The sequence below is a fragment of the Physcomitrium patens genome, chromosome 3 (genome assembly GCF_059467195.1).
Source record: "Physcomitrium patens ecotype Gransden chromosome 3, ASM5946719v1, whole genome shotgun sequence".
In the NCBI taxonomy this organism is placed as follows: domain Eukaryota; kingdom Viridiplantae; phylum Streptophyta; class Bryopsida; order Funariales; family Funariaceae; genus Physcomitrium; species Physcomitrium patens.
This window is the reverse complement of record NC_143412.1, coordinates 14,931,129-14,953,716: the sequence shown is the minus strand read 5'-3', so window position 1 is coordinate 14,953,716 and position 22,588 is coordinate 14,931,129. Positions and strand designations below refer to the sequence as shown.

Genomic DNA, 22,588 nt, shown 5'->3' with positions numbered 1-22,588 from the left:
GTAATGATAGGGAGTAGTTAAGAAAGTCATTCATAATGCTACTACTAAAAATGGAGACATAGCTTGACTTCAAGCAAGGAAGGTAAACTATTTAAAGTTCAAGTAGTCACCGCATTAGGCAATTGTGAACAAGTGTAAAGAGTATGATGGTAGTGGACACAACCAAACTCAAGATAGAATAGCACTAGGCCAAAGGACATGTATTTTCAAAGTGTGAAATAAACAAAGTTTATTACTGAAGTGGTGTGCATACTTCTAATTCTTGACATTTTATAGAATTTTGTCTTATGCTTGTTTATAACCTCAAAAGCTTAAGTAACCATCTCATGATAAGAATTTATCTTAAATAAATTAGTTGAATGCTTCTAAAGTTTAAAATTTAAAAATATTCACTCATTTTATTCTATCTTTATTCTATTTTTATTCTATTTTTGGTTTAAAAAGAATTACTTGTGTGTATTTTATTATTATTATTTTAATTATTCATATGTGATATTTAAAATATATGTATTTTTGTGAATTTTGACTATGTTATTTGTATCAAGATTAATTATTGTTGTCAATGACAATATAATTAAAAATAACAGCAATATGCATTAATTGGTGACACTAGCTATATAGTTTGTAATTATATATTGACTTCTAATAAGAAACTACCTTGCATGCATGCATGCATACACTTCTAAATTTAACATGTAAAATAATAAATAAATCATAACATCCAACAAATTTTAATTGAGATTGTTGCAAGGGACACTCTTTTTTAAATAAAATTCTAATTAGAAATAAAACTTGTAATGCAATATATGATAACATGATAATTTACTTTTCTCAACCTAGATGAGATGTGACAGCAACTTTATATGCAATCAACACATTTCATATATACAAATAAGCATATAAGTACATCTCAATTTAATAAAAATATTTAACTATATATATGCAATAGTAGACAAATAAACATTACATAAAATTATTATTATTTTGATCTATTATGCAACTCAAATTAGTAAAGCTATAATCCTAATATATATATATTCTTAAAATAATATGATTTGCTAAACAAAGTTTCATTGTATGATTGTTGACACAAATAATGTTAATCTTATTTGATATAAAATATTTATTGAATACTATTTCTATATTTTATAGGAGTATTATAAAATCAAATCATACTATCTTTATTTTTATTTATAACTAATACACAATCAATATAAAAATAGTAATTATTTTATATATAATAATATTATAAAAAATTAATATTAAATAAATAAATATAAATAATAAATTAATTTAATAAATTATTAAATATAAATAACATCTAGATTATTTTATCAATTATAAAATATAATAATTAAGTAGGAATTTACAAGGGCAATAGAAATAGTCAAAACACCTGAATATTGTGAGATATAAAACAAATAATTTTTCTCACATAATTTGTTGATAGAATAAAGTAAAAAATACTTTAAGAATATTGTAATTGTTGCTACAAAGTAGAATTATACAACTAATGCACATTCAAAAGTTGTATTACTTATTTTTTAAAACAAATTATAAAATTTAATAAATAAATGAAATAAAAACTATTAGATGAGCATTTATTTTTTATTAAGTGAATGTGTCTTCTTATGCAATACCTACAATACACTAATGCCACAAGTTTTTCAACAAGCTAGACTCCAATGAAGATAAAAGGCATGAAAATAAATAAATAAATATATTCATCAAAAAGCTAAACAAAAGCAAACAAATAAACAAAGGTGTATACATAACAGTTTTGCTAGATGGACATCTCCCTTTTATTATTTGTTTTGTTTGTTTTGGTTAACATATGTGTTGCTAATATTCTTATGATTAGATTGATTTATTATTATTATTATTTTATATATCTTTCAACTTTATTAATGTACAGCTTGTTAAAAAAACATGTAGAAATAACAGATTGTTGATGTGACACTAGAAGGTGTCCATGTATTAGAAGAGGGATGTCCACTTAACAACTCCTAAAAAAATAATAAAGCTGTGAAAGTTCCCAAAAAAAATAACTTAAAAATAATAATAATAATAATAATAGCTACAAAAATTTAACTAAAGGGTGTACGTTTTTGTATTGAGTTTGTGTCAGTAGTTCACAGAAAACAAAGATCTTACTTTGAAACACGACGAAAATTTGAAAAATTTACCTAAATTAGAACATAAACAGTATTCAAAAAATATTTTCTAATGTTTGCATTTAAATATTATTCCAAATCTTGAGATTCAGAAGGAGGCAATGCACAGACACCAAGGTAGGCGCGACACTCCAGCGCAATGTAAATTTAAACCAGTCAAGTATGAACAACAACCATGTTAAATATATGCATGTGTATATTTACATATGCTCACACATGCAAAACTATCCAGGGGGTGCAACAATCCCAGGTCGTTACCGTGAAACCCGAACTTGTTAAACCATTAAAAATTAAATAGTGCAGCGTTGACCTCACACAGACCCCCAATCATGACTATGAATTGCCAAGTCAGACCTATGTGAGACACTGCATCAACTACGATAATAGACAACACTTAATCCAGTAACTAAATTTGTTTTTACTAGCTCGTTACGGTTCGAATCCCTCCAGCGACACACTCTGCGGAAGGGAGTAGGTGGCCATGTGCACTGGAATCCCTTACAGAACGTTACCGCGTTGCTGCAACAGTTCTGGTATCGAACTCGGCGCGATGAAAGTGAGGGTGATTGCTTCAGCGGAACCAGAAGTTGATGCCGTGCACACAACAGTGCGATCAAGCCTCTGCTCAGAGTTGGCCATCGCTAGCAGGTGCAGATGGAGATCTGAAGAATTTCTAGACGGACCCCACAAAGGGTGGATCGTGCACCCCATATGCGACATGGCAATCACTGTCTGGGAAACTCGGCAGTGTGATGGTGAGAGCGCATTTGGGGGTTCAGGGGGTGTTTGTGGGGAGACATTGGGGGCCAAAACTTTTCACCTGGGACGAGCTTGTATCTGAATAAGTTCCGATGCTGCACTGTTTGGAATAAATATGCCTGGTTGGTGGCACATTAGGTGATATGGAGTCGAACTGTTACACAGGTGAGAGAAGTATGACTGGTATCGAACTCGGCGCGATGAAAGTGAGGGTGATTGCTTCAGCGGAACCAGAAGTTGATGCCGTGCACACAACAGTGCGATCAAGCCTCTGCTCAGAGTTGGCCATCGCTAGCAGGTGCAGATGGAGATCTGAAGAATTTCTAGACGGACCCCACAAAGGGTGGATCGTGCACCCCATATGCGACATGGCAATCACTGTCTGGGAAACTCGGCAGTGTGATGGTGAGAGCGCATTTGGGGGTTCAGGGGGTGTTTGTGGGGAGACATTGGGGGCCAAAACTTTTCACCTGGGACGAGCTTGTATCTGAATAAGTTCCGATGCTGCACTGTTTGGAATAAATATGCCTGGTTGGTGGCACATTAGGTGATATGGAGTCGAACTGTTACACAGGTGAGAGAAGTATGAAAAATCTACAACTGCGGCACGCCACTGTGTCGACCTGGACAAGAAGCGCAGTGAAATATAGCCTCATGTCATTTCAGAAGCAACCTGTGATTTCAGTTTTTTTCTTTTGGTAGGTAAAAATTTGTCCTTCGACAACTTCGGTGGGCCTCTGACTGAGAACCCTTTCTCACATGGGTGGATTAGTAGTAATTCTGCCAACCTTGTGGTATATTCATGTATCGCATTTGCTCGAGCGCATGAAGTCTATGACAGCAATAAACACGTATTTTATTTAGTTATTTTTAGCCAGCATGTGACATGGTTCCAGTAGAGCAAAAGTCCCTCCACGTGTTGCTCTCCAAACTTTTATTAAGAGAAAAGATCGCTGGAAACTTGTGGGGACTTGTACGCCTGTGAAAATCTATTTGAAATAACTTTGAAGATGGATGCTGGAATGAAACTATCCACCTAAAATAATTTGATTGCTTAGTGCAAACTCATACCGTTCATGTATTTATATTTCACGGACATACTATTGTTATTTTCAAAATAGTCTGAAGCATCTGCATATCATAAACTTGCACATTGCACTTCAGGTACCAGCCTTTATAACCATACTCAAAGCAATTATCACGATAATTTGTTTTGAAGGATGTTGTATTCAACAAACAACTATCAGCGTAGCTCATCCAGCTACCGTAAGTCTGCGGTCTTCTCAAATATATTGAAATGCTAGCAAGCGAACTAGATCTTGTAAGGGCTTCCACATGCATCGATAAAGAAGCCACATGAACTGCATCAATCAAAACCATGTCAGGAGGATTTCTCTGGATAGGTCTTAAGAGTATCGCTTGACAGAGATATCGAATAAGGGTCGATCACAACCTCGCAGTAACTCCGACATGCAAGTTCGGTGAAAATAGAGTTTGGCAAGAAGGGGAAAAGTACTTCGTCGAAGCGTGTCCAGGGGGTTCGGCTTCGTGGCCTCCAGAGTCACAGGAAGCAACGGCTGTCAAATAGTATGAAGAGTACCGTAGTCGTCAAGTCAGTAGCTATTGTCACGGTCGTTCTCGTCCCTCCCATCCAACCACCTGCTGTTTGAGAGTGTCCGGGTCGCTTGGACTCGCGGGGCTCGATCAGTAGAGTGGAGGATCCCTTGGCACTTGTGTCTTGCTTTCACCTGACCTAAACCGAGGGGATTTGTTTCAGTTTTATTTATTTTTTATTTTTTATATCTTTCGTCAGTCGCTGGTTTGTCAGCACTCCTGTAAAAATGGATCACCCTCACAGAGCTTCATTGTTGGCTTTGTTGATAGTGGTGGTGTTAGCCGTGAGCGTTAGCTCAGCCGAAGGACAGTTGGTATATAGGTATTACAAGCAGTCATGCCCGAACGTGGAGAAGATCATTCACAAGGAGGTCCTGAAACAATTCAAGAAGGACCCAACAATCGCTCCAGGAATCCTGCGTTTGATTTTCCACGATTGTTTCGTTCGAGTAAGTAATCACATATTCTCAGCCACTATAGTCACCATGCTCTCCAAGCAGGGGTTCAACTCTCCCATTTTGAATACAAGGGTGCTACTTGCTTTCCGGTGGCATTCACGTTCGATGGTTGGAAATATCACTCATCTGCAATCGTATCCACACGTAGATTTCTACTGGAATATTGTCATGAATGGCAATGTCATGATCCCTGGGATTATCTTTTAATTGCAGGGTTGCGATGCATCCGTGCTCTTGGCTGGAAAGGACACTGAAAGAACCTCCTTAACCAACGCTAATTTGCATGGATTTGAAGCCATCGACGCTATCAAGGCTGCAGTGGAGAAGGCTTGCCCCAACACCGTCTCTTGTGCAGATATTCTGGCTTACGCTTCTCGCGACACGGTGAGAATCACCGGGGGATCAAGCTGGAAAGTATACGGTGGACGGAGGGACGGGTTGATCTCTAACGCTGTCGAGGTCGCGCAAAACTTGCCTCCCTCCACGGCCAAGGTTCCCGAGCTCGTTGCCACATTCGCACAGAAGGGGCTCACTCCGCAACAGATGGTCGACTTATCTGGTACCTACTAGAACTCATTCTCCAGCGTTCAATTCTCCCAAACATATCGATCTATACTGAGATCCGCTTCGAACACATTTCTGAATCCGGAAAAATGCAGGTTCCCACACGCTCGGGGTCACACACTGCGTCCACCTCCGAGACAGGATCTTTACACCCATCGATCCAACCATGCCCAAGTCACTCTTGAAGCAGCTGCAACGGGTGTGTCCGAAGATCACCAGCCCAACTCCTCTTGTCATCGATCGTCTAACCCCACACAAGTTCGACACTCAGTATTATCAGAACATTGCGAGTGGCCAGGGTCTGATGACTTCGGACCAAGATCTGTTCAACGACGACAGTACCCGTCGCTTTGTGGTGAAGAACTTGAAGCACGGCAACTTCATCCACAGGTTCGGAAAGGCGATGATTGCCATGACCAACATCGAGCCCACCATCGCTCCTGATGGTGAAATCCGGAGGAGATGTCAGTTCCTGAACTAGAAAACTGATCATACACCGAAACATTCTTTCCTACAAATCGATTCTATTCTTCGTGCCAGTTAGTGTGTAAGGTGTCCTGGTACACTTCCATTTTCTTCGTTGATCTTGTGACCCATCTTTAATGCTACATACTTTCTCATTCTTTCTGTAGTTTGGATTTCCTGGATCCGATAATTTGCCCACTAAAGGTGGCATCAGAAGCTTTGGAATTTCATTAAGGTCATACACAATCTCTTTCTCTTACTAAAGGTCTGGTCTTCAAAACATGTGCTGTAACTACACAGATTTTGATCATTTGCAGCTCAAGTTTATATAAACTATATGTCCATGGGTTGTGTATTAGTGCACAATTGATAGAATGTCGACAGGACACGCCCCTTTCGTGTATCCTGCTTTGTATGTAAGTAATATTAATATGCACACCCTAGATATTATAATGTAGTGCAAATATGTCTCGTTCTTGTCTGATTCTAGAATGAAACAATTCGATGAATAACTATCGTCCAATACATGAATTTTGTACTGAAAAGTAAATATACTAAAGAAAATGTAGATTGTAATTTCATATATTTATCTAAGAATAACAATGAATTTTAAAATAAATGCATTCATGTTCCAAAATTTGATAGCTTTTGTTTTAGAATCTAAGAATATAGACTTATTTTAATTATTACCAAAATTTTAGTATAAAATATCAATATATGTCTTGTATTTTGTTATTATAAGTTTCTCATGATATATTTGAATTTGATTAAATTAATTAAACTAATTAAATTTAATGGTATTCATATTTTATATATAATTTAAATTTAAAATCAAAAGAAATATACATAAAGAACTTTAAAAGATATTCAGAACAATAGTTTTAAACAACTAACAAATTTAAATAAAAGGCTAATTTTTATTTTCACAAAAAAAATCTTTAAAGTTTTTTAAAATTTATCAATTTTTATACAAGACAAAAAGAAATAAAAATAAAAATAAAGAATTCAAAAAGAAATACGAAAGAAAATTTATATTTAGATCTTAACAGTAATAATATATCTGTACTATGTATATAATTAATTAGAATTAGAATAGAAAATATGTGAACATATATAATTTTCACTTTATTTATTTTAAGTATGTTTAAAATTGATTCTAATGTCCATAATTGTCGAACAAAGATCTATTAAGTTTTACATATTAAACAACATTCATTCAAGTACTTTTAACAAGTTTAACTTAACCTAAAGAACATAAAGATAAACAATAAATAACGTCAACAAAAATTCACTTTTATACATTAATACAAATTGAAGCAAATTTAAGTATTGCCAAAACATCAACAATAAATGTTACTATATGATAGACAAATCTAAATTCAATGTCAAATATAAACTGAACAATAAATTTAAACAACAAAATATAACAGAAATGGCGAACAAGTGCAACAATTAAAACTTGCAATATGAATAACATTATTAAAAAAACAATGAACATCACAAGCAATAATTACACACATATATGTACTAAAATGTACAAACATAGAAATATGTAGCAAAACTTTAACTTTTATAAAAAGTAATATTAGAAGATTTCATAATAGATTTGGATTGGTTCCAAAAAGTTTTCATATGTGCTTGAGATTATAATTTGTTGGATATTTGTACCACATTCTACCACTAATTATGCATCAATGCTTGTGAATTAAGTAATTTCTATATGTTTCATTTCATGTAAGTGACCAGCTTTCAAACTATGCTCAAAAGTGAATTAAGCACGTTTTCATAAGGAATGATTTCTTAAGTACCTACCTTACATTAGTCATATTGAGTAATGCATGTGCAGGCATCTGAGGAAGAGGTCATACGATTTAATTGAAGCTTCATTGGGTGAAGAAATGAGAGAGAGCATCCAAGAGTCATGTGAAGTGTAGCACAGTGATCACTAGCACTGCTAACCTGATCTGTTACAACTTACATTTTGGGATAGTTTCGACAGGGAAATGATTCCGTGTTAGTGATGTGAGCTGGCGTAAATCTGAATACGAACCAATTAGTTTTTTTAAATTCTTCGCTAAAGAATAGAGTACGTGACAGGGAAACACATTTCATCGTAAGTGACAAGTTCTGGAGCAAGAAACGCATCGACTGGAATTCCTTTCAATACACACTAGTCAATATCATCATTACATTGTTATCTCTCCAGCAAAAAATACGAACACGTGTGTTCAATCATAAACGTACTTAGTAAAGAATGAACATGCCTCATTTAGGGATACAACATGCAGCTTTACGCAACTGATTCCATTCGAGACGACACATACCTAACCAGTAATTCTCGGTAGATAAACATTTTTAATCACACTTGAACAAGGATATATGTAATCAACATACCAGATTTTTAGAATTGCTCCTAGTGACAGTTAACCCAGGAGCTCTCATCCAGTCCATCATACAAGAATTAAGGGACAATCCATTCTTGAAGATTCCACAAACTTTCTTTAGAGCTTAAAGCATTCAAACAGGCTTTTAAGATAAAACATAATAAGTTCAACCCAGTTCCTGAATAACGTAAACTTAGTTTTCGCAAACTCTACGAATAAAGCAAGCTCCAGAGACATCTGTGGGCAGGTAAAAAATGCAAATTTGGCGCAGAAGGACGAAACTGCACTGGGCAGGTAAACCAAAGCCACGTCTTTCAATTCAGATGTTTACCAAATTGAACAGAAAATTTAGATGATACCAATCTTGTTGGCCACATCAAGCGCATCGTAATCAGCTGTCAATCTCACATACGCCTTCTTAGCTCCATCAGGCCTAGAAAAACATGTTGAGACACATAGGAAATCAGGGATGGAGTTTCACCTCCGGAACAAGTAAATTGGACTCTGATTAACTCAATCATTGCCGTGATTTCGATTAAGGACCGTATCTCTCGAATGACCTAAAAATTCTCAAAAAGTTAGAAACATAATTGCAAAGGTATCGCGTAAACTCATCGCCACGGCAAGAAACGCCGCGAAAAAAAAAGTCGCAAACTTAGCTGACCAACAATTATCATTTGGAGAACATATGGAAAGTAGGAGACTCCGGGACTGAAACAGGCACCCGACGTAATTACAAGGAGACAACAGTTCGAAAACCCTAAGGCACTTCGAAGGAAATCCCAACAGAGAGGAGGACAATCACCTGATCAATGTGTTGACCTTCTTGGTCTGGATGTCGTACATTTTCTTCACAGCCTGCTTGATCTTCTTCTTGTCCGCACGCACGTCCACGATGAACACCAAGGTGTTGTTGTCCTCAATCTTCTTCATGGCGGACTCGGTGGTGAGCGGGTACTTGAGTACCTCATAGTGGTCAAGCTTGTTGCGGTTGGGAGCGCTGAGGCGAGGGTACTTGGGGGCCCTAGCGCGCTTGAGGGTCTTGGGGCGATGGAATGTCACCGAAGTGCGCACCTTCCTCCACAATTTCTTGACCGGCTTGGTGGTGGTTTTGAGAGCTTTGGCAGCCTTCGTTGCCTTGGCCGCCGGCGGGTTCGCAACCTTGGATGAGGGAGCCATTGCGAGCTACGAAGAGGTCGACGATGCGAGGAGGAGCTCAACGAGGCGGGGTCTCGAAGCTAAAGAGGCAGAGCACTAGCAGGGTTAGGGCTTTACACCCTCACAATTCCTCCTCCTCCGTTTCTCATCCCACTCTTCATTCATCCATGTATCTTCATGCATCCGATTCCTCCTCCTCCCTAACCCTAAAACCTTGCCTGAGTGCCGGTTCTATTTGCACACTGGGGTGAGTTTATCATGGATACCAAAAAAAGGATTCAATCCGCAGGCACGAACACTGAAAGAAAACATCTGAATGAAAATAAAATGTAGAGTGAAATAGTAGCTGTGTTGTTAAAAATCTACTAACACTTTCTGGTGTTGCTTGTGAAAGTGAGATTTTGTTGTATGAAGTGGTAGCTAATGTAGATAACTGTGGTTATTTTATAATATCGTAAAATTTTGGTATGGACAGTGATCATGTAATTCTGCGACGATGGCGAAACACAATTGTTGTGTGTGCGTTCACGATGTGTCGATTCCTGGGGCATGGACCGACGAACTGATGAACTGGTGATGGAGGGCATGAGTGTTGTGAAGAAGCTAGATACTTCCGTCGCAATTGTGGAAACCGCTGATTTACTTGCACGGGATTTCGTTTATAAAGTGAGTTGAGTCTATGCTGCTGTGTAAACGTCTGGATTTTAGAAGCCTAGACGTCGCGGAATCTGGTTAGGTCTGGATACCAAGAAATCTACGGATCTGTGCTCGCTTCACATTGTCAACTGTGCAACAATGTAGCGGCTAAGAAGGACTTGCTGCATTCCATGATCTTCCTCCACGCCTGGGTAGAGCCGAACGCGGGCAATTTCCGTATAATGCAAGAGTGACCTGGGATAGAGTTCTTATTTCGACACACACAACATCGCTGGTCTCGAAACAGAGAGCTGTGATGACCGTCATTCTTGTAGCAATGCGTAATATCGTGCCTTTCAGTTTACAGATCCTGGAGAGGTGATACGTACTCGATGACGGCATTGCAAACTCGGAAACTCCACCTCAACGATGCCTCGGGAAATCTGACCAGCCGCGTGGTGTATTTATTCAATACAGTAATTTTTCTTGTTACCCTGATTGATGGTGAGAACAGAGGGTGAGTTCAACGGGGGAAAAGCTCACTACGTCGAACTCGAGGTAGGAGATCGACTTTCGCTGGATCTAGGTACTGCACCTGTTTGACGATAGCGTCGTCGGAGAATGGGGGCGAGGACGAGAACGTCTTGAACTTGGTCATGCTGATGGAAATCCACGCCGACAATACTGCACGCGGGTGCCATTCTGATGGAGCTTAAATTCTGTTCTTGGGATGTTAAGACGGTGGCGCTCCTGGAACCAGAGATAATCTTCATGGAAGTAAACTCAGAATTGCCAATCCTGCATGAAGCTGCAGTGAAGGCAGCGGGGACCGTCACCGAGGAAGTGGCAACAACGTCGGCCATTGAGCGAGAGTGATCTGTGAAGATGTTTGGCGCTACGTTGCGAAGGGATGCCAATTGGCTTCAGATCCACTTAGAAATTACTTCTTAAACCTGTGGAGGAATTCGTAACGCATACCAGCTTGGTGGGTGGACTTGTCGGAAAGATTATGGCCTCGAATTTTGTACCATATCATCTTGGCCATGGCCGTCTGTCTGCCATGGCCATCGATTTTGTTATCTTCAAAAATATCTTTATCTTGTCATTGGACTATTTTCCACTTTATCCACTTTCTTAAGTCATCAGCCAAGTGGACTTTCTTCTCACTGGCAATTGCTTCGCCCAATGCTTATCATGTGGCGAAACGGAAAACGACGATTGCTCTAAAGAAATCTTGAACATGCCTGATATCGCACCTCGGTGATTATTGTGTCTGAATCTGGATTTTGAACACGGAAATGTATGAATTACGCCATTAGATTAAGTCAAACAGGGCAACTTTCAACTAGTACACTGATGCTGCCTTTTTTTCAAACAGAAGCATGGAATTGAGTTACGACGGCGAGCATCATTGTGGCAAGGGAGAGTTTTCTCGCAGTAGAGACTTTTCTTTGTCTCCGAAGCCCACCACGAGCATTGATTGCACACGTGCATTCGTGAGCTTGGGGCTGGTGGGAGACATTAGCTATCCTCTCTGTTCATAAATTTGGCGCTTTCCTCCGGGTTATTTGCACACAATCCGCTCAAAGGGAGTGCAGGTTGCTATTCTCACCCCAATCCAATTTGATTAATGCTCTATTTTCAGTTCCGAAATTGTTGTATTTTGTAATGAACTCTTATTCACGGTATTAATTCCACTTGCAAGGTCGCACATTAAGGCAAGCGAATTAACTAGGGATCCGGTTCAGCAGCGTTCGTGTGCATTCGGTAGATCCAATTAGGTCTTCTGGATATTGTGATAGTTAATACACACAATTCTGATGCGTGTTCCCATCTATTAGCAATCTGTTTGTATTATTGTTGAGCCTCTACAAACCCTAGAGGAGAATGGAAAATTACGGTTTTTGGTTTGTTATACACACTGCGTGCTCCTCACAGTTGTTTGAAGACTCATTGCAAATAAAGTGGTCAAGTCTGAAAGATTCTGCGAAACTTTATTTCTTTGTGACACAGCATAGACTCCATTCCTCGAATATTGGACTGAGGAGTAGATTATGTTCATCGAAGCGCCTCAGAAGCCTAAAAGTCACTTCAGTTGCGATTGCGACAATCTTATGACACATTTGAAAGTCTTACTATCTAGAGGCTTGTTGCATTCAGCTGAAGGTTTTATTTTCTTTATTTGGAATTGCAGCAGCATATAAAATAATCAGAGGTGCCACTTGCACAATTGTAGCTCAAATTAACCATTGTTTCTTTTTCTTCTTTTTCTTCTTCCTATTGATTTAAATTTTTATGCTTATTGTTTTTTCCTTCGGGACATTGATGTAGTTTACATTTCTTATTGGTCATGCTAGGGTCCATTTGTGAAGAATTTAAATTTTCACTGTTAGGAGCAGCAATGGAGCACCTTCGAGCATTAGGATTTGCTCATGGAGGAAGTCAAGTTTTAGCCAGTTCGCTGCATAGCAGTTTATTGGCCAAGGGAATCTGCAGATCATTGCAGCTGGGCTACTGTCTCCGGAGTTATTCTCTAGATCCTTCTACTAGACTTCCTTCATTAATTTCCAGAAAGGAATCAAGCCTTGGAAAGAATCGACAGTCAGGTTTTAAGCACGGCCGATGGCGGAAGGGTCAAGTGGAATGTTCAGAATCGAGTATCACAGAGACTTCCACTCAAGCTGAAATTGAAGTTGTGAATTCCTTGAAAGAAGCCGAGAATCAGTCCTCAAGAGCGGTTTCTGGCGACAATGTTCGTTCGGAAGGTGATTCTGAAGTGGTAATCAATGAGGTGGACGATCACGTTCAAGCAGCATTGGAGGAAATTTTGTCAGAGGATACTGTACTAGAAAGTCCTGAGAATACTCTCTTGCGTTCCTTTGAGCATGATGATGTAATGGAAGCAGCTACCAAAGTTGCTGAGGCGTTGGTCGAAACTGATGACGAACCCTTTGTCTCCTTCCCCCTCTTAGAGCCCCTCTCCCCCATGGGAGCTGCTGCAGTCACAATATGGCCTGTAGAAGTGGAAACTACGGAGGAGCTTGCTCAAGAAGAAGTCCAATCTGAAGAGGTTGGATTCATGGTCCAAACTGAGGAGCCAGAGCACTTTGACGCACCCCTCGAGGCGGCTATTTTGGAAGATACTGTGGCAGAGGAAGCGGTAGAGGAAGAGCACTTGCTGGAGCCTGGTGCTGTTGCAACAGCTCTAATGGTTCAGGAGGTAGCAGATGCATTGAAAGTCACTGAGGAGGATGCTGTATCGCATATGATTGAGAAGGAGACGGAGGTTGAAAGGCTTCAAGGAGCTGAGGAAAAGTCCTTGATAGAACAGTTGAAAGATATCTTTGTGTTTGCAGGTCCTGCTTTGGGAATCTGGCTCTCAGGGCCAATTATGGGGATCATTGACACGGCTGTGATTGGGCAGAGCAGTTCTCTAGAGCTTGCTGCTCTTGGTAAGTAACTCGTTTAGTTTCATGTTATGCACTGTTTTCACGATTGAAACTCGATTCTACTCCAGCTCAAGTGATGCTACACACGCACGGAGAATGTTAGATAAACTTTCTTGAAGAATGTAGTACATCTCACAGTTGTCTTCACATATCAAGGCACAAAATGACTAAGTCAAATGTTCCTTGGTTGATTTGCAGGTCCGGGAACCGTTTTATGTGATCAAGTGTGTTATGTGTTTATGTTTCTCTCCGTTGCAACTTCAAATCTTGTCGCTACCTCACTTGCGCACAAGGTTAGTGCTTTCGAAGTGTCCCTCGATGTGTTTTTTCTGCTGTTAAGCTCCTTAAGCACAGATAGATGTTTTAGATTTGCTTATAATTTTTATATTTTACTCACTGGTGTTACTATGTATGAGGATGTAGAGGTTGTTCCTGAAGTAATAGTTGTATTGCAGAATAAGGAAGAGGCAGCACACCATCTTTCTCGAATGTTATTTCTAGCCGTGGCCTGTGGATTTGGTTTGCTGGTTGTGACAGAAGTCTGGGTCAACGAGCTCCTTCAAGGTATATAATTCTTCGAAAGTTGCGGTCTAGCTCATGAGAATTGGAATATTAGTCGAATTTAAGCATTTGTTAAAAATGAAGTATGAATATTTAGTGTTATCTGATTAAATGCTGAGTATGTTTACACGGTCTACAAGAGGAATATGCCACCACTAACATCTCTATTCCAACTTAACCTACGTTGCAATACTGACTCTTGTGGACGCGGTCATGTCTGATGGCCATATTTTTATGGGTATCCTCAGCGTTTGTTGGACCTCAGAATTATGATCTTATACCAGCGGCAAGAATATATGTACAGGTACATATATTAACGGACTGAACTACCCAGATACAATTGCTTCATAAAGCTAAGTAGAGACAAAAACATCTTGATTACGAATCTCAGACATTAGTCGAGTTAGCTGTCGTTGCTTTAACCATTGCAATCGCTCTTCATTCGTTCTGCCATTACAATGAATCAACTTGTTCTTTTATATCTTCCACATCTTTAATTGCATTTTGTTTGTCGTAATCCCGGTTAGAACAGTAGAGATGTTAACAACTATTAGATTTAGAGACTATTTGAACTGAGAGGTTTTGGTATCTGCGTAACAGATCCGAGCTTTGGCATGGCCAGCAGTTCTTGTTAGTCTGGTGTCACAAAGTGCCAGGTGAACACTTTGAACAGACAAGCTACTACTTCTGGTGTTCGAACTGTAACATCGCTATGTTCATATTTATTCTGTGAATGTAGCTCACCGCCGAAGACTATGTAATCCATGTGTTAACACGGGTTGCGAAACAGGATTAACATGTTCCTGGATTGGCCCTGGCAAAGTTCTTTTGTGACTTTTTAGGTATTGGTTTATGCAGGTCTAAATCGAGCACGAAATTTGCTAACCAAACATAAAATTCTGTTATGTCATCACAGTTTAGCAATGATGGATTCCAAAAATCCCTTGAAGGTGTTAGTTATTGGAAGCCTGTTCAATTTGGTTGGGGACGTCGTTCTATGTTCGTTTCTCGGTTATGGCATTGCAGGGGCAGCATGGGCAACTATCGTCGCACAGGTAACTTATCAAAAAAATTCATGTGCAGATGTCAGGCTTTCGTAATCCTTCAGGTTGTGCTCCGAATCCTTGTAATGGTTTGATGTAAATGCCTGATTTGAATTCCAAGGAAGAGAATAAATTGTTTAGTGTGACGAAGGAACGAACAAATTTTTATGCTATAAGTATGGTGCAATGTGTGCCCCTCGTCAGCACTTGGAACTTTTCTTTTTTAAGAGATATTACAGTGCCGCACTTATTGGATTCTTCGTTTTGGATTGTTGTAGTTTTTCAATTCCATATTTGTGGCAATTTTATATCTTAAAAAGCAAATTCCTCTTTTGCAGTATGTGGCTGGAATATTAATGGCATTATCACTAAGTGATAAAGGCTATAGTGCCCTTAATATACAAGTACCATCTTTTAAGGACCTTGTATATATTACAAGAATAAGTGGTCCGCTTCTATTGACTATGATATCCAAGGTACGCACTTCTGAAAAAAAAAAAAACTCAGGATAGTCTTAAACAGTATTTTAAGTGTTCAAATAGATCTACCCTTAGTTGTCTTCTCGCAATCGATCCTTGTGTTTTGTAAATTTGTAACCTTTGCCTAAACTATCTGCTGTCAAGAATCACAATTTGTTCCAGAAACAGGCTATTCTACTTTCCATTGAACTCCAATAGCTAGTGTCGTTACAACTTGATGTTATATCTTATCACAGGTCTCATTTTACACTTTGATGACATATTTGGCGACATCTCTAGGAGCTATTACTGTAGCAGCACATCAGGTTCATCTTCCTATGCTCTTGTGTCTTGAATATGTTATGTTCCAAGCTGTATCATCTCCATGATACAATCTCTTCACCAATATAAGTTTGATGTTTTTGGGTGGTACTGTGTCGATTGAAGACTGAAAAAGGATCATGTCAAACAGGTGATGGTTGGAATATATGGCCTGTGCTGTGTCTGGGGTGAGCCTTTAGCTCAAACGGCGCAATCTTTCATGCCTCCTCTTTTGTATGGCTCTCACAAAAATTTGGAGCAGGTAAGCTCCGAATTCATGTCAGCGTTCTACAAGATCCCTTTTCAGTTTCTCTAATGGAGGACAGTCAATGTGACTGTACGATTAAGGACATATTCTATTCCACATAGTTCAATCACAGGGAGGTTGAAGCTGAGGATTTTAGAATTATTACATGTTTTGTGAGCAGTCTCATCTTTCTGTGGGTTCTTTCACCCCATCAACTTGCTGCTTTTGCTATAAAATCTAATTGCTCTCTCTCATCTCCTAGGCACGGAGGCTGCTCAAGCAACTCCTTATCATAGGAGTGGTGGTGGGAACAGCTGTGGGTGGCCTCGCAATTGCTATACCCTGGGTTTGCCCTCGCATCTTTACCACTGACACTGCCATTATTTCTCAGGTTTTCACCATCTTATTGGTCATCCAAATCAATTATTTTTATTATACTATTTTCAGTAGCTTAGCTTTCTCATCCATTTCAATTCATGACTGTTTTGCTTCTTAAAGGTCGTGTGTCCAAACCTTAGCCTTAGCTTGCTCTCTGGCCAAAAGCTCAGGTTACGCATGTCTTTAGGCAAACATGTGGATATAGTTCTGCAGAATTAGCCTTTGTAAAGTCATCATGACTCGACTTACTGTAAAAGTGGTAAGGAAATTAGCAGCTCAACATAAGTCAGTATGTGTACATGTGTAGATGCGAGATGTGACGCTTCCATTCCTGGTCGGCATGATTTCATGTCCGCCTTCGCTTTCTTTGGAGGGGACTCTCTTGGTGAGTAATGAAGTTTTTATACCAATCACTTCAGTATGCTTTTGGTTCCAGATGTTGTGTTAATTTGGTTTCATCTGACCAGTACTATGCTGGAATGATCAGACGTTAGTTTCTTGTCGATACAATATTTTGCTCGATACATCTAGCATATGAATGAAGGTTTACGCAGCGGAGTAATCTGAGGAAACACTGTCTTTGAGATGAACCTTTCGGGTGTAACAATATTATAAGTGATTTTTTTGCAGGCTGGAAGGGACTTTGGTTATCTAAGCTTCAGTATGACAACATGCTTCATTGGTGGAACGGCTCTACTCTTGGTATAAACAGCTGTGATTACCTTTCCGATTCTTTCATGCATCTGATTCCGCATTTTAGACATTATGGAAATTGCAGCTCTCAACAGCTATTGATTAATTAAGACTTTAAGAGACATTGACAACAATTCTTATGGAATTTTCCAAGTAGGCCGAGCAGAATCTTGTGGCGAGGAACTATTAACTGTGACATTCCTTGTAATCCCCGAAAATTTGTGCAGGCTTGCAAGGTGCTTGGCTGGGGGCTGGCTGGTACTTGGTGGACGCTTGCTGCGTTTCAATGGGTAAGTGAACTTCCTCAATTTGTTTTCCAGCTTAAATTATGTAGCCCAATCGGAGATCTCATTGCATGACCCAGAATTTTGTTGTAATGTGTTACTCTTGCATCGTTTTCAGTCTAAGTGTTCATTATCGAGTGCGAACAAAGGATGCTGTAGTGTACCGACACGTTCTAAAGATTAATTCTTGGAATAAGGAATTCACAACACTACAATTCCAATGACCAACTTAGCCACATCGGCCATATCCCTGGTAGGGCAATATCTACGTTAGCTGACGTTGAGGTTATTGTTATATTCTGCAGGCCCGTTTTTTCATGACTTTTGCACGCCTATATTCTCCTAGTAGTGTTTTGGCGGAAACTGGTTCTGACACAGCTTTGAAACCTAAGACAACCTGATATGGCTACCAGCGGATCAAAGACACAGGTCAGGAGCTCAACTGTTTAGATTGTTATTGAGTTAAGACCTTCGACGTATCACAGTACTTTTATGTTATCTATGTATACTATGACGTTTTACCTCGTGCACAATTGCACAAACCTTTTCCGTAGTCAATGTTGAATGTACGTGTAGCTATGTTATCTGCTACACCCTTGTTCATAACAGTATGATTTGTAGAGCCCATTGTTTATTTATCTACGATACATGAGTTGTATATTCACTAGATTTGTGTCAGAATTTCGTTAGCGCTTTGCACACGTATTAAGTTGTCTACGTTGAGATGTGTATTTCCTCAAAACATATATGTTGGGTTGTCATAAATTAGTTCTGGAGCAAGCTAACTTATAAAACAAGGAATCGAGGTTAAAGGTTTTTAGCTTTTTAGTGCTATATGGAAGAAAAGTGTCAAGCTATATGCAGGTTCTTTCACGTTCGATGACACAAATGCCAACATCAGTTAACCAGGCAACAGGTCCATTATATGCACACTTTCTGTCGAAATTACGGCCGGAGTTCATGAGTACAGAAGCCCTTCGAGACATATCCTTACATACCGAAATTAGATAGCGGTCAATTGAGAAAGGAAAACTACAAACCCCTCTAGGCGATAGTAATTTCTTCACTGCAAACAAATGGAATACATTCTCACTCGACATTGAAGAAAATCATGGAACTGAAGTAATGCAGGTGTGGTTGACATCACCCTTTGATGAGCAACCAGACACCCAAGGCTACCTTGCTATGTGTTAGTACAGGTTACAAAGTGACACAAATGAGACACGACAAACGTGATTTCGAGTACATGATTCATAAATTGAAGAGGATATACCCATGATATTCACTCAACCGCAGGAATTGCAGTGCAGAGAGCGTAAAGTTCTATCCTTAATGCTCAGAATTTACTTCTTCTCATCCTTCTCGGCCTGCTCAGCCTTTTTCTTCCGAACACCAACCAACCTCTCATTCATCCTCTCCTGACGGAGCTTGTAGTATCCCCTCTGGGACTTCATCTCATCAGTGATGGACACAATCTCGGCTGATGGCCTTGGTTTCACAATTGGCAAAAATTCACCAGTGGCTTGGGTGACGCTAGACAATTCCTCCGCAGATGCATCTCCAGCCTGAGCACAAATGAACAAAAAAAGAGAAATATCACACACAGGTAGGCGACAGGAATACACGGACAAGGCTCAACATGTTCAAAAGAACTGCAGTATGAAAACTGAAAATTGAGACTAACCAACAGGTCATATTAGCAGGCAATGGGATCGCCCGGCTCTTGTACCCAGAAAATTAATTAATTAATTAAATAGATTGTCTTCAACTTGTACGTAACAGTTTAACGCATCAAGTAGGTTCAAATTTAGTGATGATAAGAGAATGTCCGACAAGAGGACGAGACTGTCTGTAATATCGTAAAGAGACATACCTTCGTCTTCTTTGATAGTCTAGGGAAAACCACCAGCTTCGCTCTGTAGGTGTTCAGCCGGTTAACGTTTTCTTGAAGACTCTCCAAGCATCGGTTCTTGCGTCTATGGTCGACAGCAATACCGATGGTAGGTGCAAGCTTCTTGGGAACTCCTGCAGCCTACAGCCGAAATGAAAAAGTAATAATGCTCACCAAGAGTATATCACACATCTACCTCAATGAACGACTCAACTGGGAACCGATCACCTCCTCAAATGCGGTTCCATTCTAGTTCATCATTTAACGCGTAGCGGGACTCGATACAAGCAAGATGAAAAATCCCATGTAAACGTGTTAAGTACCTTCAACTCCTCTAGAGTGAAGCCGCGTCCAGCACGGATCTTAGCATTGTACTTCAATGTCTGAGAGTGGACGACGGGGCGGAGGGGTCCAGCGGTAGGTCGAGGGAAAACAGCGACAGATTTCTTCTGGCGCGCTGCGTATACATACCACCGAATCCGGTACATTATTTTCGTGACCTTTACTTTCTTTTAACTGAATCCGGCAAGATGGGCCTCACAACTGCAAATTGTGATTAGTGTTCACCAACACATTACAACAATTGTAGGCGCACTGGGGACCTTGTAACTCAGTCAATATTCTATAAGCGTGTCATCATGCACTTCAATGATCAACCTAACCCACGTGTACCATTTTCCAACGACTCTTCCCGAACATCTGAATCTACGTACAAAGTAGGGCTTAGGTACTCAACGGGGATCGCCTTAAACACGCAGACACCCTAGGTCAAAAATAAAAAAACAAATGAAACTCACGCACTAGTTCCATTACAGCAAGCTTCAAAGGAGTGTAAGGCCGTACCTGTTCTTCTTCTTTTCTTGCGAGCGGGCTGGTTGAACCACGTCCTCACATAGTTTTGCCAGTCCTTCTTGAAATGTCCGTTAGGGATGACATTGTTATGCTTCACCATGGTTTCGTCCCTGAGTGGTGATGACCAAAAACTTAGTATACATCAACAACCATGCACACCCCTCAGGAGAACTAGATCGCCTCCCGTTTAGGGGGAAGAACTTTGGACAGACCATCTCCCACAAGGAATTGCACAAGCAACCACAAACTCCTTCCCAACTGGAAGCCTATGAAGCTGTACAATGTTAAGATGAGCGGCGAGGCACACCTTCGAGACGCTCCAGAGACAAGACACACCGAATGGAGCAAGGGAGGTTGAAAGGGCATAAGCCTGCGAACAGGCCCAGGTCTTGCAGCTCCAAACCCTAAAATGAACGGCTCCGGTTTCGTCTGATCGCGCGGTTCATATCTCTTGGTACTTTGTACTCTGCTTGATAGTGTGAGGGCTCCATTTACTAGTGCATGAGAATCAGTTTTAGGGTTTCCTTACAACTTGTTTCTTGAACGAAGAACTTCCAATCACATATTGAGAAATGTAGAAATTTCACCTAGTTGAGAGTTCTGAATATTTTCCAAGCATTTGCAATTTAATTGAAAAACAAAAAGTTGGCTAGAATGAGGAAAGACTTGGAAGTAAACAAATATAAATAGATTTACTATTTTGCAATTTGAAGCATTTTTTTTCTTTTTTCTTTTGTTTTCACCAGCTTTGAATGAGTTGCTATGATTAAAAAAGTAAAAAAAATACAATTCAAAGTGAATTTTATTTTCACTAAAAACTAAATTCTAATTTTATTTGATATAATATTACCATGATTTACAAAACTATGAATGAACTATATTTTATTCTTGTAAGACAAACTACAATGTGTATTGTAGTTTTGAATTATAGTTTGTTTCAAGAGACATAAAACAAGAAACGAATAAAATTATAAAATTTAAATAATTTGAAAATAAAAACACAACTGTGTTTTAAAATGAACAATTTGATTACAAACGATTTGTATAATTTTTTTGAAACATACTTTGTAAAGTTGTAATTGATACAAAAAAAATTAATTAGATTAATTTCTTTATATATTTGTCTCACAATTATTTATGTTATATTACTGTGTGTCTGTGTGGTTTTGTTTTTACAAAATTCGCAATAAAAAAAGGTATACTGTTGTTAATATATTGTGTTAATGGGATTTATTTTGATGACTTTTAGCAATCATGCAAACTTAAAAACAGTTGTAAAAGTTTAGCAGCGAATTTTGTGTTGGAAAACACAAAAATATTAATATTAATCTGCACTTTTAAAACAAACTGCCAATATATATATATATGAATATTTGTGCTACACAAATAGGTACTTAGACTAATAAAACCAACAAAGATATACCTACTAAATACATCAATTTTAAGACTTTATTTTAAAAATAAGATATAAGTATATTTTTAAATTATTGATTGTATGATCGTGCAAACAAAGCACAAGAAAATACAAACTCCATTTAGAGTAACCTACAACTTGTATTAAAAATTGAAATATATATATATATATATATATATATATATATATATAATCAACATTTTAATTTAAAATATAAAGTTACCAGTTGAAATAAATTACTAAATCTTAAATTAATTGATAAATAATAACAAACAAATAAATGAAAAAACAAAACTGTGTGTTGATTATAGGAGACTAAACAAGACTGCAAAAGAATTCACTCTAAAATAATATTAGTATCTAATGTTATCGAATATAAGGCTGTTGGAGCAACATTGGGGAAACAAAGAACTTCACAAAAGTAAACTCAAGAGGTGTTTTTTTACTTTGTTTAAATAATAAAAAGTTACTAACAAAAGACGAATTTCAAATGTGACACAGGAAAAATTGAGCATGTTATGATGTTGTTTGGACTTTTACATGCACTTGCAATTTTTTTAACGTACAACGCATATTAATTTATACAATATCTAACCAACTTTGTAGTCATCTGTTTAGATTTTAACTACAGTTTGAAATAAAATCATCTATACAGTAAGAGTATCCTTACAAATCATTATTATTTTTTTTGTATACCCTATGGTTTAGGGTGATTATTTTGTATACCCTATGGTTGGAATATTACTTATTAACAGTGTGTTTTAATCTAGATAATTTAAATTTTA

The 22,588-nt window shown here is 38.5% G+C and overlaps 4 protein-coding genes across 5 annotated transcripts; 2 read left to right on the top strand and 2 right to left on the bottom strand.

The window, feature by feature from the left end:
* Positions 1–4,576: 4,576 nt before the first annotated feature.
* Positions 4,577–6,192, top strand: LOC112279744 (peroxidase N1). The gene is made up of 3 exons (XM_024514417.3): positions 4,577–4,996; positions 5,219–5,564; positions 5,665–6,192. The coding sequence occupies exons 1-3, from the start codon at positions 4,775–4,777 to the stop codon at positions 6,048–6,050; spliced, it is 954 nt and encodes a 317-aa protein (XP_024370185.1). The 5' UTR covers positions 4,577–4,774; the 3' UTR covers positions 6,051–6,192.
* A 2,318-nt stretch (positions 6,193–8,510) lies between these two features.
* LOC112280390 (large ribosomal subunit protein uL23) lies at positions 8,511–9,652 on the bottom strand. The gene is made up of 2 exons (XM_024515839.3): positions 9,224–9,652; positions 8,511–8,851 (listed from the first exon to the last, which is right to left on the bottom strand). Exons 1-2 carry the CDS (start codon positions 9,595–9,597, stop codon positions 8,767–8,769), a joined length of 459 nt encoding a protein of 152 aa, XP_024371607.1. The 5' UTR covers positions 9,598–9,652; the 3' UTR covers positions 8,511–8,766.
* Positions 9,653–9,854: 202 nt separating this feature from the next.
* On the top strand, positions 9,855–18,313 carry LOC112280387 (protein DETOXIFICATION 46, chloroplastic). 2 transcript variants are annotated; one of them, XM_024515836.3, is made up of 16 exons: positions 9,855–11,197; positions 11,591–11,810; positions 12,570–13,664; positions 13,860–13,954; positions 14,117–14,225; positions 14,471–14,526; positions 14,823–14,878; positions 15,139–15,277; positions 15,604–15,741; positions 15,981–16,049; positions 16,196–16,306; positions 16,554–16,682; positions 16,977–17,054; positions 17,300–17,371; positions 17,590–17,652; positions 17,952–18,313. In XM_024515836.3, the coding sequence occupies exons 3-16, from the start codon at positions 12,614–12,616 to the stop codon at positions 18,045–18,047; spliced, it is 2,262 nt and encodes a 753-aa protein (XP_024371604.1). In that variant the 5' UTR covers positions 9,855–11,197; positions 11,591–11,810; positions 12,570–12,613; the 3' UTR covers positions 18,048–18,313. The 2 variants fall into 2 exon arrangements, with proteins under 2 accessions (XP_024371604.1, XP_024371602.1); XM_024515834.3 differs by lacking the exon at positions 9,855–11,197 and adding an exon at positions 12,226–12,378 and having other exon boundaries at positions 11,285–11,810.
* A 569-nt stretch (positions 18,314–18,882) lies between these two features.
* On the bottom strand, positions 18,883–20,740 carry LOC112280389 (large ribosomal subunit protein eL13y). Its single transcript, XM_024515838.3, has 5 exons — positions 20,697–20,740; positions 20,381–20,499; positions 19,861–19,994; positions 19,520–19,678; positions 18,883–19,211 (listed from the first exon to the last, which is right to left on the bottom strand). The coding sequence occupies exons 2-5, from the start codon at positions 20,487–20,489 to the stop codon at positions 18,990–18,992; spliced, it is 624 nt and encodes a 207-aa protein (XP_024371606.2). The 5' UTR covers positions 20,490–20,499; positions 20,697–20,740; the 3' UTR covers positions 18,883–18,989.
* Between the last annotated feature and the right edge of the window lie 1,848 nt (positions 20,741–22,588).